Source organism: Ceratosolen solmsi, unplaced genomic scaffold, assembly GCF_000503995.2.
Source record: "Ceratosolen solmsi marchali unplaced genomic scaffold, CerSol_1.0 scaffold30, whole genome shotgun sequence".
Taxonomy (NCBI): domain Eukaryota; kingdom Metazoa; phylum Arthropoda; class Insecta; order Hymenoptera; family Agaonidae; genus Ceratosolen; species Ceratosolen solmsi.
The window spans coordinates 5,115,580-5,137,936 of record NW_011948421.1 but is presented as its reverse complement, the minus strand read 5'-3'; the positions used below and the strand labels follow the sequence as shown (position 1 = coordinate 5,137,936).

Below are 22,357 nucleotides of genomic sequence, written 5' to 3'. Positions count from 1 at the left end.
TTTATTAGAAAAACTATTTATTTAATTGAAAAAACTTGAAAACATAAGTATAAAATATTTGTCATACTTACCTCCTCCACACGATTCAGAACAATCAGCTGTAGATTCTAGCGTCCAAGTATATTTAATGTTGCAAGTTGATCCGTCACCTCCACAAATGCCGCATACATCTTGATTTTTATTACTGCCGATTCTCATATCACAACCAACTCTCTGTAAATATTGAAATATTTTTATCCATTCTACATTCTTGTATTTACTTCGTATATAGCAATGTATTAAGTTAATTAATACAAGGTTAAAAATGATCATTTTCTGAAATATTTTTATTTGAATTTAAAACTCTTTTATTAGATTTTGTTCATTTTATATGTTTCTATTAAATAGATTAAATAAATAAATAAATAAATAAAAAAAAAATATATATATATATATATATATATACATTACTTGATTGAACCTATAATATATTATAGACAGTATGTACTAGAAACATTCTGTTATTACTAAAAAAAATTTATCACTTCTTAATAATTGAAAATATTCTTCCAAAATACTTTATAGTTTGTGTGCTATTGATTAAACAAGGATCGACTATTTTTATTTTTCATTCAATAATTAATTAAATATATATCAAAATAATATATTAATAGTTACGAACAATATAATCCATTAGATATATTTAAAAATTGTCATATATATAATTTGATATCATAATATGCATATTATACGATTATGAGTTGAATTCTCAAATTGAGAACTTAAACATATTTTACAATGAAACATAAGAAATTTATAGAAAATTTCTGTGAATACTGCATATTGTATATGAGTATCATATATGAATATTGCATTTGTATATTTGTATATGGGCAAAGGTAGTAAGATACAAGGTCCTTAAAAATAAATGGTATAAATAATATATTAATTATAAGTTTACATTACTACAATATCACATTATATTATTTTTTAATAAATGATTAATTATTAAAAAAATTAATTAATACAATTATATATACACATATAATATATTATATATATATATTCACTTTACAGAGTTTCGTTATTACGTATAGTAATAATATTTGTTGTCATCACATTATTAATTATATACATTTTCTTAAATTTTAAACAATATTTAAGATAAAAATATGAGGTAATATAATTGTTACAAAAATTAATTTAAAAGATTATTAATCTTTCAGAAAAAATAACCATGTTTATTATGAAATTATTTATATCATTGAGAGTACTCAATTTTTACAAATTTTGTATCATTTCTAGAAATGAAAAATTCATTAAGAGTTAACTTCAAAAGTCACTGAACATTTCGAAGTTTAGGCTATACTATTCCATGAGGTTTCTGATATATGTTTAATTTTAAGTCAACATTACAGATTCTCATCTTGAATAATTAGAGCGGATTTGCGTCGCTAGCAAAATGATTGACGTAACCATTGTGCATATACATTGAATATGACGTGCCCACTTTGATAAGGACGGATAGGAATGTGATTATGAAAGTAGACTCGTCTCGTGGTAATAAATGTCTATCAATATTACATTTAATATTGGCGTAAGTGTCAATAAATATTAAAACACTTTTCACTATTACAATTCAATACAATGGAACGAAAAGAAAATTATATTAATTATTTAATTAAATTTTAAAAATATTTCTGCATGAAAATTATGTTTGCTTTGTCTTTCCATAACACTTTTGATGCAATAGAATAGAAATATGTTCATTTTTCTTTTAATATATAAAGTTTTTATTTTTAAACAAAGTATAGTTATCTGTGATTTGTAAGAAGAAACTTAAGTTATTTATTTACAACTTGAAATAGTTTAATTATTTGTTGTAATTCTTATAATATGCATATTTATAATAAGTTTTTGAAGGGTTGATTTATGTTTGTAAATAGAAGACATATTTTTAGTTTTTATTATTACAGCTTATTATCATGCTTATTATTTTTCAATATTATTTTTATCATTATTCTTATCTGATCATTCGTCATTGCATGATATTTTATATGACGCTCGATAACAATTAAAAAAGAAATATTTTTAGAGAGTATTACTAAATAATAAATCCATTTTAATGTTAATATTTATTTTCATTTTGAACCTTTTCATTTTTATTATCAGATGTTTAGATGCTATATTTAACAATGCTTTTATAAACATTCAATTTTATTTCTCTAATAAAATTTGATATAATCATAAACTTAAGGTATTAATAAATTTATTGCTCGGTTTTACTCTGGATTGTTTTAATTTGATCGAATATATTAAGTTAATATCCAAATATTAATTATAATCACAAAGGTTGATTCACGTGATATTCAATAATTTCTGCTTACTGTTATGTCAATGACATGTTACCTTTATATAAACTAAACATATTTTTTAATCTTTTTATGTAAAGTATTAAAACGATATATAAAAAAAATAAAACCATTATATTATTCAATTATGTATATTAATATATATTCTTTGTAATTTAAGAATAATTTTAAAGTAGTATTTAGTTCTTTCGTAATCGAGAGTATTAAAATTTTTAATAAAAATTTGTGTAAAAAGAATATGATAAAAAAATTTAAATGGTTTTTAAAAATCATCAAATTTTTTAAAAATAAACATCTATATCTTATTAAATTTGCATAACTAAATTAATCAACTATTAATATTTATTAACATTATTATATAATGAAGTTTATTTTAATTAAGTGAAGGAGAATTTTTGTATACGAGACCTGGAGTGCATTGAAAAATGTATTTGAAGAAACGTTCTCTTATTAGCATTTATATATTATAGATAGATAAAAAAATTTAAAAATAAGAAACAAAATTGTACAGAAACAAATGAATAAAATTTAAAATATTATCTAACGTATTAGTTAATAAGAAGTACTTTCACTTACCATACACTCGCCATTAATACAAACGCCTTCGGCCTCGGGGTAGCAGTTTGTGCCATCATGCACTTTATCTGCTAACTGCACGATGATCGATGATTCATCCACATCATATTCCTGGACGTTTGTCAGCAGCTTTTCCTTCACCGTATATTTTCGTGCAGTCGCTGGATTGCTCAATGACGAGATGGCCATGTTATTGTTTCCAATGCTGCGGCTGTTGTTATCTTTATTATATTTGTTATTGTTAAATTGCTCACCCCGACATATAAGGGAACAAGGTCGCGAAGAATCGTAGTACGGATACCATTTAAGTAGTTGATCATTGTAGGGTACGTTGTCATAATTTGAGCATTGGTTCGACCGAAAATCGAAAGGCGTAGCGCAAGGCTGAAGCAAACAAGTACAAATTATTATATCATTTTATAAATAAGAAGTTATATATTCATAAAAAATAATGATCTAGTCATATTCATAACAAAAATATTGACGAGATCTTTGTAATTTACTTAATTACACAAGTGAAAAAAATGATAAAGAATCAGTTTCTTGTTCCTATTTTTCATAATTTTTTATCTATCATAAAGAGCTTGTTCAATTTTCAAAAACTAATAAATTTTATTAAATTATTTAAATTGAAGTAATGATATACTATTTGTTTTATGGTATAAATATTATTAAAAGTATTAAAATCTTAATTTACTTCATTAAAATATAATTAATAAGTCTTAATAATTCATTGTTTAAGTGTTGTTAATATTTACATATCGTTTACAATTTTCTACTGGTCTTTTATTCATTTATTTATATAATAATATATTGATGTATTGAATAATTAAAATAATTACAATAATAAATATCGAGATTATACATGCACTGAAAAATAAATACACGTTTTGATTAAAACTATTCCTTACGTATTGTTCTTGTATTTTAATACTCATATTGAAAGTCTATCATTGGGTAAGTGATGAAAAAATTTTAAATTTATGTATTAACTGCTTAGCTAATAAACAGAATTTCCTGTATGATACTCCTTAATTTATACAGTCAAAGTGATTGAAATATTTCATATTAGTATTTGTAAAAGTCAATTACAATATAACGAAGTTCATTTTTTAAGGATTTGAAATTCAAGAACTTATACACGTTATAAAACATAAAGAAAAAGTGTTTAAATTATGATTTTTTAAAATAATGACATTGCAATTACTGTTTCAAAGTAATTGGACTTATGACTTTACGTTCTAATTTAATTAAGAATAATAAAAGTAATTATATTTATCATTATATTTATCAGTACAAGATAATTATTTTCTGTATTTATATAACTTTCATAATGTCTAAAGCTTACAAATATAATCAATTATCTATGTTTTATGTTTTTTAAATTTTATTAACAATATTTTTTAATAAATGTTTAAAAAATTAAAACACACTTATATGATATTTATAATTATAATTTTATCTAGTTTGTTCGATGATGCTATCTTATTGTTATCTAGATATAATCAAATTATATTTAAGTTTTTTATGAATATGAATTTTGTCATCTTGAAGTTTAATTAAAATCAATAATTATAATATAGTTTTAAACAATTAGTAATAAAAATAAAGGATTAAACTAAATAGGAAACGCAATTACTGTTTTTTTATGTACAAAAGACATTTGCATGCTTGCGAATTAGTGGAAATAGAGAACTAGAGATAATTTTCATTATCAATTGTATAAAAAATAGATTTCCATTTGAGATAAAATTCATCTTAAAGTATTTGACTTTATTTAACTTCCGACTACACGTCAACTTTTCTTTTCGTGCTCGCGCACACAAATTTACAGCGGCCACGGGTCACGTTTCCTTCACTATTGGCGATTTGGCGATGCGACCTGGTGGTCAGACTTCCTTGTTCTCGTTCTTCTTTCACCGAAAATACGATAGCTACTTTATTTTTCTTACTCTCCTCTCTGTCTCCATGGTTTCTTTTTTATCCTATATTTAAAATGCGTTCAACGCGCGTATGCTTTCTGTTCGTTTCCACTTATTCGCTCACATTCTGTTCTCGGCTTTTCCAGGACAGCACGTTACATGGCAACACTTTACTCATTGAGAATGACATAACTTTCCCATTGCTCATAAGGATATTTTACTTCCATTTTATAAGTAAAGTTTTGAAATTCAATATTTTCAATAAAGAATTACAGAACCATAAAATCATAAGTGAAGTAAAATTTTCTTTATTTATAATAAAAAATAACAACACGTTTTAACAAGATATTACTATTTCAATTACATTGAAAGTACACACTTTACAAAATATTCAATCATCAGCTAAGTTCATATTTCTCTATAAATACTATAATTAATATACAAAAAAATAAATTATATCTTAATGGGTTCATAAATCTTACCAAAATTTCAAACGATTTTATTACGTAAGAAATACTCAGTATATACATACATATGAATATAATGTTTTTTAAATTCATTTTAAATTAAATCAAAATTTTATTTCACTAAAATAATTATTAATATGAATTTTTAATATGTTTCTTTTTCTTATTCAGACTTTTATTTAAAGCGCAAGATTATGGTCTAAACTTGTGGAGATCATTTAATCTTTCGAATTGTTTATGTATTTTTATATTAAATTTACTTTATTAATGTTAATATTTAATTAACTTTTATACATTAATTATCTATAAATTTAAGATTTGTCTTATATAAATTTATTTAAAATATTATTACAGTCAAGAATTAGTAGAACTATATATTGTGTAAACGTAAGCTTAAAAAGTTGTTGGACTGAATGTACAAACGCTGTAATAGTAGTATACACGACTTAACAGGAAAGTAGTGTGGGCATAACAACTAGGTGGATACATTTCCGAGTAGTATATTATTAGCCACTCCCGAAAATGGATAAAAAAGGGGTAGTTAGTATATAATGATAAATCTGTTCTCTTATTGCGTCTAAAAGCCCTATTGACGAGTTCCATATGGTAACCGGGAATGAAATAAGTTTGTACCTTTTTATGTAAAATCTCTTGTGCAAATTTCCTAATTAACATAACATTGTAAATATAAAATCGCATGAGCTTAGTATTAGAAATGTAATAAGTATTGAAATTATCATATACATATAAAGATGCGTTATAAGTTAAATTCGGTTACAAGAAATAATTTCTTTTAACTTATGAAAGATCTGTTTATGAAGGGAAAGCTTTATTAGTCAATAGCGAAAACAACAGCATTAGTACTATTTTAAAATTAAGAGAATTTTATCTCGAATATCGAAAATAAATGTATAAAACTTTTAGTTAGTTCTTATATATCAAAATTACTGTATGCTATTGTAAATGAAATTTTTATACGTTTCTAATTTAATAAGAATTAACAAGCAGCAACGTATCGTTTATATTACATCGAGTATGAAAAGTTTTAGATCCCATTTGTTGAGATTAGATATAAAAAAGGAATTGAAGAAAATATCTTCATAGTTGATTATAGCTAGAATTTTTTTATATAATTCTATCGAACTCAACCGCCTTATCAAGCGTAGCAATTAAGCCAAGGAATTCTTTATTAACATTAAAAATTATAACCAAATAACTTTAATCATATTGAAAAACCTTCTTTATATATAATATAATAAAAATTTGTAATTAATATATAGAAGCTAAATCGTTTTAAAAATGTAATTGATTTATCCAGTGTGTGTAAATATAGTATTGTAATGAGAAAAAATGATAAATTTTGTGAATGCTTTACTATTTATTTTGAATTTGATACTTTAGTCAGTCAATATGAAGTTTTAGTTTTCTATTATATTATTTTATTAGTTTTATTTTGTATATAAGTTTTGAACTTATATTTATATAACTTCATAGCTTAAAATTTTTTAGATTTGTTTTTTTATATTTTCGTAATATTTCATTAATCGAATAAATTATATAACTATAGGTTATTTTCTGAAATATTTAATTTTATTTGACATTTGTTAAAACCTTTAATTATATTTCATAATTAAGATAAAATGAATGTTATGGTCAAATTAAAGTTAACAATTACATAAAACTGATATAAATGAACTGAATATCCAATTGACAATATTTATAAAATAGTTTTAGGTTAATGTATTTAACATATTATTAATTGGTTCATTATTTATTAAAATAAAAATATTATTTTTTAGAGTACATGTGATATTAATATATTATTGGAAGAGAAAGATTTTAATTTTCCCTTTTGTCGATATACGAATTTCTATTTGTCTTCCGTATATTCAGTGTGTAAGGTACTAGATTCGTTTTATCATTCATTACGTGTACAGTACAAGAAAGACTGAAAAATATATTAGAAAAGAGAAAAACTGCTTGCGGCAAGTATTACTGGTCTGCGTGTAAGGTAAATCCTTTCCGGTTGGATTTTCACTTGGAAATTATCGTGCCAACTGCTAAATTATTGTTCTCGCGTGACTTCTGCACAGCTTAAAAATCGACTTTGCACCGATTTTATATATAACATAAGCTAGAATATTCTTCTTTAACTTTTATTTTTATTTTTTAAAGCTTCACTAATTGATAAAATTAGAATATTCTTTATTTAGTACTTTATTACAATACACAATTCGATAAAATAAGAATATAGATAAATCGAATAATATTATAAAATTATAAATACTGAATAAAAGTATTTATCTTCTTATTATTAAGAATCAGTTAAGTAAAATATTTACATACTTCATATAAATTAAAAATAAATGTGAATTTATTTTTCAGTTATTATTTAATACGAATATAAATTTATAAAATTAATTATATCATTATTGATTTTGATTATATTTCTATTGAAAAATATTATCTTTTAATTGAAAAATTAATATAATTTATGTTAGTTTTAAAAATTGAAATTTTGATACTAGTTGTTTATAATATTTTTGTATTCGAATTTCGAAAATTACATGTCAATATCTGTATTCGATATAACTTTATTATATATTATGAGTAATTACTTTTTATATATTTACTCATAATAGATTTTTTACATACACTATTCTAATAGTATTATAAATAAATAATAGCATTATTTTATTCTAATATAAAATAAAGTTGAAGTTACTTCAATTTAAATTATGAATTTTTAATTGTTGCGATGAAAATAAATTTTGTTACTTTTATCGTGTTATTACATTTCAACTATTTTAAGTTACAATTGGTAATATTTTAAGATGACAAAAAATGAAAAGAATTTATAAATTGCAATAAATTTAAATTAACACCAGATAGAGATGAATTGGACAATTCATAATAACTTTTCGTTTATGGTGTTATAAAATAGTAATTATATTTTTATAAAATATATATGCTTTATTAATTGATTATCTTTATGCTTAATTTAATAATATTTTAAATATACGAATATTATTTTAATATAAGAATTCTAAATCCAAAATATACCTGCGATTGAATTTTTAATAAGTTTGATAGAAATAGAGAATAAATGTTACAAAATACATAATGATAAAATGATATAATTTAGAAATAAGAAATTGATTAATATGCACTTTTTTATTTAATTCATCCTCATATCATGAATATAATTATTGAATTTTTGAATTAAGTTACGTATATAATATCAGTTTACTTTAAAATTAATTTATTATTAAATTAAATATACAGTTTATTATATATATATGAGAAATTTAGATGAGTGATTCACAGGAAAAAATTATTTAAAAATTGTAAAATTATGAATTAACATTATAGAATAAATGTAACATACATAAGTTATAAATAAATTTCTGTGTTTGAATAAATCTATAAATTAAAAATATGCATATTATATAAATATGTTTGTACTGTTTCAAGTTAAATATTCAAGTAAAATAACATTCATAATATTGGTTATTAATAAATACGCTATTTGATTAAGAATATGTAAAATACATTTAATTTACATAGATTTAATTTTCTTAGACTCTGAGCGAAATATTTTAATACAATACAATAAAAGATAAAACTACATATATACTGTTAATAGAGAGAGAAAGAGGGGAGTTGGTAATATTTTGATCCTGTAATAATTTTATAAAATTTTTAACATTTATTAAAAAGAATTAAATATACTATATGACAAAATTTTAGATTGATACTAAAAAATGAATTGATTCCCATATTTTCTTGCTTATAAAAAATTAATCAATAAGTCAAACAAATCTGAAGTAAATCCGATGATATATATTAGGATGAGTATATGATCTTGAAAGGCGTGGAATTATAGCTAATAATTATGTTACGCTTGATTTTTGTAAGATTTCGTTAATGGTAATAAGATATTAAGTATGAAATATTTTAATTAATTAGTCAAACGAATTAGTCAAGCTAAGTATTTTAATTTACATAATTTATCTAAAATTAATAATCGTTAATATTAAAATCTTCATTGTAATTGCTTCTGTAATCTATATTAATATATGTATTTCTTTTTTCAATTATATTTATTCATCTATTTGTTTATGTTTTTGTCTCTTAAATGTATATTTATTCATGAATTATAAATTCATATATTTTATGACAAGCAATATTTCTTTTTATTACCTTTATATTATTTCTCTTTCACTATCGAGCCATTACTGGGATTTTATAAATACTGTTCGTACAATTTATGTTCATTATACATAGATTGTTATTAAATCATAAATTTAATTTAATAATGAAAAATGGAATATTAATATAGATATTTGTGTTTGAACGGGTATGGTAAAGTACTATCGCAAAATATGCTCTGTATTTATCTATGTTATTTTTCTATTTTGTAATTAATATCAGAAATTTTGAAATTATACACAATTTGTAAAATCAATAGATGGATATTATTTATTTGAATTTGTAGATATTTTTATTAATATCTTGTAATTTAAGACTAAAGCAAACACATATATTTAAGTATAAATTATTTTTTAATTTAATTCCATTATATAATATTATTGTGCTACATATATTATACTATTATATCTAAAGTATATTATATATATTCATATATTTATTTTTGAACTGTCGTTCAATAAATAAGATTTGTTAATGAATTCAACCGGACAAGTCAAACAACATTTGACCACGATCTATATGAGATAATTGCTTATTCTACTTAGTGGTTGAAAACTATAGCAATTAGTATAAGCGTACAGATGTTGATGCTACATATATATTTCTAATACAAGTTCGACAAATTCAGTTGGCAGATATTCGAATGGGGTCAAAACACAGCTAGCTTACTCTCTTTCCCAAGTATACAGAGATGTTTTACGTACTCGAGAGTTACTTCAACTACTGTCAAAGAAATGAATGATCATCCTACGCGTTACGTCTATATACAGCCCAAATTTTCGACCCAAATGTATTATTGTACATACCATTACAGAGAGAGAGAGAGAGAGAGAGAGAGAGAGACAGACAGACAGACAGACAGACAAACATAAAGAGACAGATACAAAGAGGATATATCGACACATATTCATGTACATAAATACATATGGAGAAAGAGACATTACATATACGCACTGACATGTGCACATTGTCGCCGTGATGTGGGAGGATTCTGAGAAAATGAGGGTTGGGTTACCTGTATCGTACACTATATCCCAGTGGGTCGCCTCACCGATATTTAACTACAGGCTTGGATTTATTCGTTCTCATTGTAGGTAGTTCAAATATGTATATTTATACATGCTCATGTATACAAGGTATCTGCTTGATTGCAGTGCTTCAGGATAAGCCATCCAAAAAGCTTCGATAATAGCAGCCGGATTGCATACGAAATATATGGACTATTTGATTTATTAATAAATTGTTTGATATTTCGAATATTTAATATCTATAAAAAATTTTATTAGAAAATATAAATTTTGTAATTCAATATTTTTGTCAATGAAAGTTAGAATAAATTCAAAAAATTATTCATTAAAGAAAAGTATGTATATGTTGTAGAATTTAAAGTAATATGAAATAAAATAAAATTATATGATTTATATTTGCAGAATTACAAAAATGAGCAGTCGAACTTGAATTAGTATATAAAATTTTATAATTTATATTGATTTTTTTTTCGTAGATTCAAGTTTTGTTTAATTTGCAAACTTCATAATTAAATATTGTAAATTGTCAATACTCTTTGCATATAAGTAGATGGAATTTAATATTATAATCATTTTTTGGAACATTTTATATATTAATACTTATATTTTATACCTATATTAAATAATAATTGTAAAATATATTTTATAATTGAGAAAAAAAATATATTTACTGTTTTAATAATCATTAATTATTTATGTATAGCACGTATATTTTTAAACACAATAATAAAGGTAAATATTGATTTTACGTTTTATTAACTGTATGCATAAAAATGTTTATGATTATATCATTTATTATTTAATAAATCTTAATACGTGAATTTTAAACAACCGCAAATACATTGCAGATGATATTGTTAATTTTATTAGATTATTTATTTTATTGTATCGAAAACTTATAAATAAATATAAAAAATTATACACATATCGTAAATATGTTTGTAATTTGAAATTGATATAAATTATATAATTATACAATAACTCTTAAAAAATAATGTAGAAAATATTAATCCCAAATAAATAATATATATAATTATTACCGTACACTATTTGAACTATAATATGATTAAACTTTTATTTATAAATAATACTGATTTTAATTTTATATTGAAGATATTAAATTATAATTCTCACTTTATTTTAGATTATTTTACAATATTACTAAATAAATCTATTACATTATTATTAATATAATAGTAAATAGTAAATAACAGTTTTTGTAAATCTCTTTTAAGATTCTATTTTAGAAAATATATTTTTCATATTTTATTTATCATATTTGCTATATTATTTGCTATATGATTGTTATATATAAATGGCACATTTAAAATTGTCAAATATAATGCCATAATATTTCTTCATTATCTTTAATATAATGGCATATGTTATATTTAATTATAAAATAAATTTAAATGATTTTGTATACATATTAAATTACGTTTCGTATAATCTTAGATTTTTATATAGTTTTACTATCACATAATTTAGAATGAACCATTTTTATAATAGAAATACGTTCAACAATATTTTAAATTGGTATTTAGAATTAGTTGACTCTAAGAATCTTCAATAGTGTAACGATACGTGAACATATAAGTCAAATACGAAGTTGAAATTTATATAGCTGTTATAAACCGCAAGAAGTTGAATTTAGTTTGTTCACTGTAGAGCTACTATTTCTCCAGTACTGGGAAGTAGCACTTGTTAATAATTATTATCATGCGTAAATTCTAAAAATATAAGTCTTATTTGTACCTGTATATTACAAACTTTGTACTTGATGTTCCATGGTCTGCTTTTGCATGGCTTTCTACGACATCGTTTCTGTTGCCTTGAAATACCTCCTCCGCAACTTCTGTTTATTAAGAAATTATATCACTCGTTAGTAGTTTCAGTCACAATTGCATAATATCATAAAGTACTCCTTATTTATAATAACGATATTTATATATATACACAATTTTTTTAATTTCATAAGATTATTACATTTGTATATTTTTTAATACTTTTTCTCATTTTTTTGTTAATTTTTTAATAATTTGTTTATAAATTGAAATACTTTAAGAACGAAACATTATTAGTAATCGGAATTATTAATTTATATTTTTAGAATGCTTCATTTGATCTTTATTTATGACACAATTTAAGTCCGACAATAGTCTTTCAAATTATTTGCGACATTTATAAATCGCTTTACTTTTATTCAATTATTTGATTAAAATTTATTGAGTTTTCCAGCATTGAAAGACTGAATGAAATAAGTATATTTTCTTATTAAATTAATTTGTGATTATTGGTTGTGATGATTCTACAAATATTCTTATTTAATCATTAACAATATTTTCACATTTATTAATAATCTCATCAATTTTATTAACATTTTAATTGACTTTAGTTTTTTTTCTTCAAATTAATAACTACTATCTTCAATATTAATTTATGACGAACACGTTTTACTGTGTTGATAACTAAAAACTAATATTTAATAAGTATAAGAATCTCCTATTAGGTTCTAGGAGTATACGTTACACGTAAAGCGTAAAATTGATTAGTTTATCTAAGCTAATCCGTAAAAGACACATTAATTTCTGAATACTGTAATTTAAAAAATCAAGTAAAATTAAGTTTTATATTACAAAATGATAATAAAAGCATAAAATAAAATAGTAAGGATTAAAATCAGGAATACATAATTATTAAAAATAATTGATTTTATTTAAGTCTCTTCTAAGTATAAATCGAATTTATTTTTTCAAAAAATTTGTGTTCCAAATTATTTTCTAGATAGATATATCAATTTTTTATATTCTGTAAAAGAATCAACAAAATTTCAATTTTAATATGTAAGTATGAAATTCCGAAAGAATTTAACATAATTAATATGTTCTGTTATTGCTAGAAATATAATTTTATATATGTGAACAGATTTTTTAAAATGACTAAAATAAATTATAATAAATTTTATGTCTCTACAAAAAACTCATTACTTGTTTGTTATTGCATTAATTTTTATATTTTCTATATTTAATAAGAATTTGATGCTGATCATATATTCTATCTTTACTTAAATAAAATTAATATTTAATTAGTTAATAATAATTTTATTCATTCTTTTTAAAAAGAAATTCGAAAAATAGATTAGGATTGTTGAATATTATATCCTTCGATTGATATATTTATAATGAAAAGATATTTTTTCAAAATTATTCTTTTATATTATTGTTCTTTGTAATATTGCAATATATATATAACCCTCTATACACACACACACACACACACACACACATATATATATATATATATATATATCTATATATATATCTATATATATATCTATATATATATCTATATATATATCTATATATATATATCTATATAATCTATATATCTATATATATATATATATATATATCTATATATATATATCTATATAATCTATATATCTATATATATATATATATCTATATATATATATATATATATATATATATATATATAGAGGGTTATATATTAAAATATTATAAACTATAAAAATACGATTAATAGAAAAAAATAACTATGTTGTATATATTTATAATTTGCATTAGTATTATTTGCATTAGTAATGATTATTAATAATAGAATATATTCTTGTATAAAATCAGAAAATGAATAAAATTTTTAAAAAGTATGCAGATATGAGTACAGAGAACTGATGAAAAAGGTTATAGATGTAATTTTAAAGGATTTGTAGTGATTCACGCAAGTACGCTACGTAACATGTTCCCCGCTATCATGCAGAATCTACGAGGAATATATAACCCTCATGGATCTAAAAACTTGTAGAAAATAGAGCATTATGAGAAGATGAGTGGTACAAAGCGTAGAAGAGAAATAAGTGTTGGGTTACCATAGCTTGAGAGATCGATGGAGATATAAGGCGGCAGTAAGATCGTAAAATAGGCGTTTCCGACTTGCTAGGGTCCGAACTTATAAAACTCATAAATTATCCCCAGGCCTTGCTAGGAGGCAGAGTTAGAGTGAGCAGAAACGACAGACAGATAGATAGATAGATAGAAACACACAGAGAGAGAGAGAGAGAGAGAGAGAGAGAGAGAGAATTATATTCGCAACTTCTGAGGGAAAATGCGACTACAGACATTTCAGACGATGAAAGTTACGGCTGCCAAACTATTGTCAAATATTTTTGATCAAAAATTAGGTTTTCAAAGTAAGAAAAAGAGTATATGGCTAATATATTATAAAAATGATGGAAAGATAAGATGAAAAATTAAAAATAATTACATATAACTTAATATACTTATACGAATAGTTATTTGAATGATGGAAACAGGTAAATTAGTATTCACTCGGTGTGCACGGTTGTGAAGTGCAGGAAAAAAAATTTGGCCATTTCTCGTATAAAAATTAAAACTAATTGAGACAATAGTTTATACAAGAAAATTTGGTATTTACTATACTGTCTTTCTACATTTTTCATAGCTTTACTTTTTTCAATGGCAGTTATCATTTATTGTCATTTGTTGGTATCTTTTATTTTCTCGGCTTACTATTTGTTTCTCACTTTCATTGTACAACGGAACTGCAGAATTCAAAGTCGATGAATAATAATGAGAGGTACAATAGTCTAACAACATTCAATAGTTTGATGTATATATGTATATTATGGGAATCTGAATTAACGCTAATTAAGATTATCGCGAATGAATTTCATTAGTATCAAACTATTATTGACGTATATACAAATTAATGAATGTACGTAATAACATATATGTTCAGCATATTTTGTTTTAAAAATGTTTACATTGTTTATTGATTATTGTACAAATTTTGAATTCATTTTAATTTCATTGCTTATTAAAATAATTATTTATTCACATCAAATATGATTTATCACAGCTTCAACATGAATAGGTATTTTAAATAAATTATATAAATATTTTTTAGACTATATATGCTTTTTTTAACATCTATATTTTTATAAACTATATTTAAAATAAGCAGATATTTAAAAACTTTATTTATTTAAAAATTAATTCAGTAGAAATAAAATTTTATGCGATTGTTTTTTTGTTTTTGATAAAAATAAAATTTTTTAAATTTATGTTAACGTGTATTATAATACACATTACAAAATTTATAAATTTAAAAAAATAAATTGATTTATATATAAACAAAATGTAAACTCAGAAATATATATAATATAAATATATCAGATATATGAATTATTCACAAGTAAGTAGATATTTAATTATTAGTTTCTTTATTAATGGGATTAGATCAAAATTTGATTACTTACCTAGAACATGGTGACCAATCGCTCCAAGTGATTTCCTGTAAAAGACAAAAATAATATCTTGAAATTAAATTCACTCTATGTTTCTAAAATCCATTGGATTATAATAATAATGAAAAGATAATTTTATAAGCATTAATATATTTAGTATATTGTATTAAATATTAATTTAAAAAAAGCATATTCATCACATTTTTTCAAATATTTTTATTTTTAACTTTGTTTTTAACCATAATTGGATAGAATGATAATATGATTATTTGTTTTAAAATTACTGTGTTAAGTATTGATTATAAATTATATGCTTTGTGTTATTATTATATATAGAAAAAATATATTTATGTTTATTCTTTTTCATAAAACCTTGTTTTTAAATATTTCAAGTAAAGCATTAGATAATTTCATTTTCATAAAAAATAAGACTAAATTTCTTTTTCATTCGTAATTAGCAAAAATTTTTCTTAAAATTAATATCAATCATTAAAATTATAGAATAATTCTTTATAGGTTTTTATTAATTTGTTATAAAAATGTTTTTTTCAATGAAGCAACAATTATATTTTGCTAATGATAGCAAATTATGTCGGAAATTAAGCATTCAAATTTTTTTAATACTGGTTTCTAATGGACTTTAATAACATATTTTTATAAAATGTATAGTATTATTCATGTTGCTTTTAATAGATGCAAATAATGATGGTTCTATGATTGCCTAATATGTTGCTTGTATAATTTTGAGAAAACATCAACATTTCAGATATTGCATGTTAACACAGCTATAAAAACACGTATTCAAATATTTTTGCTTGCTTTATAAATATATACTGTAAATTCTAAAGTCTAAGACATATATATTATTATATTAAATTAGAGAATAAACTTTTATTTTGTTTAATACGTTCTATTTATTTCCAATTGTACTTGTGTAATTACTATAAATCTTTGTAAAACATATTATTGACTATATACTTATGTATTTCTAGTTATTGTTTAAAATATAAGACAGAATAGAGATTATAATTCTACCTTTTTTCTTTTATATTATTTTTAATTATACCATGTCTTATATTATATCAATAATAAAGACAATTCAGCAACTTAAATAACTTAAGTGTAATACTAATGATATTATGAGAATTAATTACAAATTATTAATACTTTTTCTTCAATTTATTTTAATTTATAGCATTTTTAATACTGGATATGTAAATATTTATTTAGTTGCTACATTGATATTTACAAAAAACAGTGCAATTGTAATCTCTTGTATTATATTTATTTATATTTTGTATTTGTAATAAAAATTATTTGTAAATTATAAATACTAGGAGATTGAGAGTATGTATATTTTGTATGTAATAATAAAAATAATCAGTGGATAATGATTATTTATTCTAATAAAGTACTTCAGCTATTGTGAAGGAATAATATGTTTCTTAAAATATTGTTTCGTAAGTACTTAATTAAAGATATGATAAATAAGCACAGTGATACAATTTTTTTAATCGAAATTTGATATCACACTCAATAAAATTTATACAATAGATTAATTCCAATTTTGTTCTATACTATATGCTTACGATTATGTTTATACATAAAACAATTTTGATAAATAAGTTTAATTACGCAGAAAACGTTTTCTCTTTTCAAGATGTTATGGTTGCATAAAATTTTTCTACTGTTAACTTATTATCTAGTGATAAATATGGAAAGGGCTAATCTTAATTTATTTACTGAGTTAAGTATTTCTCCTATTTTCACACTTAAACATTCAATTATAAATATCAATATCATGAAAGAAATTGTTCTTATATGTACATTCTTGTAATTCACTTTATTTTATTTGCTTGTACAGTAATAATAACTCAAATTATATATTTAGAAAATTATACTGTATCACAAATTTTTACTAAAATATTTATTTATTTGAGCAAATATATAGCCATTAGTAATTTTAGAATTATCTCAATTATTAAAGCAAAAAAGATATTTTCAATCGAAGTTTTAAATTGAAACCAATATTTAAAATTTTGTTTTAAAAATAATGTATTTATTTTGGGTCCAAAAAATAACACTTATTATAAATTTATATTTAAATGAACAGGCAAAATTCTTTTCATATAATTTAATCTTATGGATTTTTTCAATTTTTTATAATTATAAAATACTATGATAATAAAATTGTATTTGAAACTTTTATTAAATTCATAAACTATTTATTAGTATATTTATAAATATTGTTAAGCTTTAAGAAGTTTTAATTAAATAATAATAATTTTGATTTTTAGTATGAAAATAAAATACTACCTTTAATTAGATTTAACAATGTTTAATTAGTTATAAAAAATAATTAACATTAAAAATAATCAAATTTAATTATTGTTTTACATTGACATAGTTTTAACGAGATAGTATAGTTTACATTTATTATGAAAATTACTTATTATTAGTATAAAATATTATTGTAATCTGTAAGCAATGTACTTATTATCATATATTCGTATACATTTAATTGTTATTACTCGCATTATAACATAATTAAAATTAATTATATTATTAGTTATTTTTTAAAATAAATAAATTAATGAATTATAAATGGTGAATACAAATAATTAGCTTTAGTAATTAATTCGTTCGATTTTTTGAGACGCTTGGCATTTAATTTTTGTCTTTATATTCATCAATGTACTAAATGTATATACCAATATAAATAATAAAAATACTTAAAAAATTTAAACTTTTAAACAAAACTAATTTATTTAAATTTTAAATACTTTGTTTGTTATGATTTTTAAATTTTTGAATAATTTAAAATGAATTTAAAATGAACTTATGAAGAATGCTTCAAATTCTACAATATTATAGTGAAACAAATAGTGTAAGTTAATTAAAATTTTTAACTTTATCTTAAACGATATCTTAAACGGTTAATAAAAATCTTTGTATATAAAATTCCGAATTGACTTTAGAATTAAATTTTTAACATAATAAAGAAGACATCTCAAATATAATAGTGTTATAATATATAGAATTATTTTATATTTTATATTTTATATTTTATATTTTATAGATATTTGATATCCGTTTAAGCATATATTCTTTATATCAAAATTTTGTTATTTTCTATTATGAACCTGTATTAGATGAGGAGTTTTTATTTCAAACAATGTTTTAAAGTTTTTATATTATTCTCTGAAAAATTGGGAACCTTATAAAATATTGGAATACAATATTTCAACAATATCAAAATTGAGTTTTTGAAGAAAGTTTTAAGATGCTTCATCAGTTATTTTTAAAAAAGATTTAGTTTTCTCTCAGAGCTCGTATAAATACCTACATTTGTAAATTGATTTATTCTAAATTACGTTAAATCGATTTATAGTGATAGGATATATATACATCAAGATACAGAGCACGAGGCAGAAAGAGAAAAATGTTAAAGGTATTTTCAATTCTATCCAATCTAAAATCAATCTTAGTCCATTTCTAGTCTTCCTGAAGAAGAGAAAGTTCATGTTCGTGTGCGAAAGAGAGCTAATGTGCAACTTTCGGTAGAAAGAAGTGGAAAGGACTATTTGGAAAATGAGACGTAGTTCGAGCGACGAGAAACCAATGGATTTTAAGCAGACTTGTAAGCTTGCATTATTCAAAATCCAGGTGAAGAAATTCCTTTGCAGCGTCACTTGCAATTTTCCGTGGCTGCTCTTTCTCTGAAAATCTGCAATCGAATACATTATCTACCCTTTCATGCGTTTTCCCTTCCTTCTGCTTGTAATGAAACTTACTCTAAAATCATTTTATATTAACAGCCCTAAAGTACCAAACGTTGTCTTACCCCAAGCAATACGCTAGTAATTTTCTGAAACGTTTCATAAAATCTTTTGAAGATGCTAAGATTAAAGCTAATATGAGATTAAAAACATTGATGGGGAACAAATTTTTGTACTTTAAAAACATAAATTTATTGTGATTTTTACATCAATTAATTTTCATAAAAGTTTCAAAAACATTTTTTAAATTATTATTGTAATAAACTTAGTTATGAACTTACTTATTGCAATACAGTTTTTATATATAATTATGTCTTTTCTTACCTAAAGTACTTATCTTAAATTTGATGATCATTTTGGTTGATCTATTATATGAATACATGAAGGTTGATCTATTATATTGAAGTATAAATTATTCAATCATATTATAAAATCGTACATATGAAATAAATTTTGGACAGAAATTGAAATAAATATTTCTTTAAAATGTATAATCAACTTTTTTTTATTATTAATTTTTTTACTTCAATTTAATTCTATATTATGCATTGCATATATATTTATAACGAATATATTTTTACGATAATGCAATTCTTAAAAAGTCTAAAATATTAGGTATATAATAAATTGAATAAAAAATTATATTTTTAATTATATGAAAGCTTTATAATGTATTTCTCGAATTCATTTTAACATATATAAGTATAGAACATAATCTTTATAATTCAAAATATCTTTATAAATGTATTAACAATTATAGTCTTTGCCTTGTAACAAATTTTTCCTTAATTATGTTTAATAAATTAATAGAATATAATATAATTGTGCATTAAATTTGATGAGTTCTAGCGATTTATACTTTGTTCCTATAATATATTAACCGATAAATAATTTAATACCAATACAAATATGTATTTATATTAATAAATTGACCGTTTTGATAAATTTTCAATTATAAATTATATTTCCTCGAAATTTTTTACTAATATTTAAAATATATGATGAACAAAATATTATAATAATGTTTTCTGACTTCAGCAAATAATTTATTCTAATAATAAATTTTTCACTCGACCCAATCTAAATGAATGTATTTTATGAATCTATTACGTAAATAGGAAATTTTTTAGTTAAAATTTTAAGTGCTTAAAACTTCTTACTTTAAATTTTACATTAAATTTTATTTATCATTGTCTTTTATTTAAATTTGATATTTTTATCGCGAAGATGCATGTATTTAAATATTCGCGTATTTGACACATCACGCAGTTTCTCATTGAAAACGTCAGTGGCACGCACGTAAATTCCAGGATATTGAATTTTTACGCAGGAGAATGCACTTGATTTTGATGTTTGAGGTGAAAAAGCTCGACTCGACTACTACGACTACTTTCGAATTTTCTAGTGATTTTTATTGAATTTGTTCACGTTCTTTTATATATTTCTCTACTCGATGCTTTTATGAATTTGGATAGAATGATTGAAAGTGGATTTAGATATGCGATTGTCACTCTCGAATTGATAAGAAAATTTAAGCTTCATTATTTTTGTTTCAATCAATAAAAAATGGAAATTATTCATCTGTAAATGGTTGCATTTGTATGCTACATTCAGCCATAGTAATTGTATTTATAGAATTATTATTTATATATGGACTATTATAATGAATTATTATTTATAATAATATATTTATAATATTTTTCTAATTCATTTTCATATCTTTTTGAAGTTTAATTTGAATACTAGCAATAATTTTTAGACCTTTATATTTTATAAATTTTACATCACCTTTATGAAGTATATCCGATAATTTAGATCTATTCAACATGTTATACATATATCGAATTTGATTAAAATTTGTCAATGTTTATAGTTTAAAATTATTTAAATTAGTAATTATATCGTTTTAATATTGTAATAATTCGCATTTATTTAATATAATAGATTTATTTAATTATATATTAATATTATGCGAATATATATATATATATATATATATATATATATATTAGTAGAAAAGTATTTTTATAATTATTAGATCAATAAATATATACTAATTTTGTTCAAATTAGATCAGTTATTCCTCCTGAATATATTGTTCATTAATTTTTTATTATTACAATTCCGTGCCATTAAAATTATTTTATACATAAATTACATTATCACCATTTATATCTAAATAACTTTTTTAATAAAATTGTCAATTAATTGCACTGATTGATTTTTTTGCAATTTATGACAAATATTTATTGATTGATTGATATTATTTAACATAAGCCTTTGTACGTTAGTAAATATATATATATATATATATATGTAATATAATTTTCACATATCTAATTTTGAGAAATAATAATAAACAAATCATTTTAAATATCACCAATTTATAAGTTTTTTTTATATTATTAATGTTCTATCCTTTTATTTATGCATTTTATTAAAGAATTGATCGAATTCTTAAGCAATAACTTGGGTAAACTTGCATTATTCAAGACTTAAAAAGCTTGTCGATGTTTTCTATAAGATGTGTCTGTCTTTTCGTTTTTCTCAATTTTTCTTTGAGGTTACCTAAAATTCTTCCACGAGAGGCTGTCAGTTTATCTCTATCTTAAATTTCTTATTTGTAAGAAAGTGATCTCCAATCATTAAACTTTCAAATTATAGAAAATATTACGCTTCTTTTAATAGAAAATTCAATTCAACTTGAATTAACGATTCTTTTGGTTAAACAAAAT

General features: G+C 21.7%; 1 protein-coding gene across 1 annotated transcript in view; it reads right to left on the bottom strand.

Annotated features, from left to right (window-relative positions):
• Window positions 1-22,357, bottom strand: part of nolo (ADAMTS-like no long nerve cord) — a 113,834-nt gene that overhangs the window by 30,103 nt on the left and 61,374 nt on the right. Inside the window, exons 3-6 of the mRNA XM_011498915.1 lie at window positions 15,856-15,890; window positions 12,312-12,411; window positions 2,928-3,311; window positions 72-213 (exon numbers count right to left, since the gene is read on the bottom strand). Of these exons, the coding sequence (XP_011497217.1) occupies window positions 72-213; window positions 2,928-3,311; window positions 12,312-12,411; window positions 15,856-15,890 (661 nt within the window). The remainder of the gene's footprint in view (window positions 1-71; window positions 214-2,927; window positions 3,312-12,311; window positions 12,412-15,855; window positions 15,891-22,357) is intronic.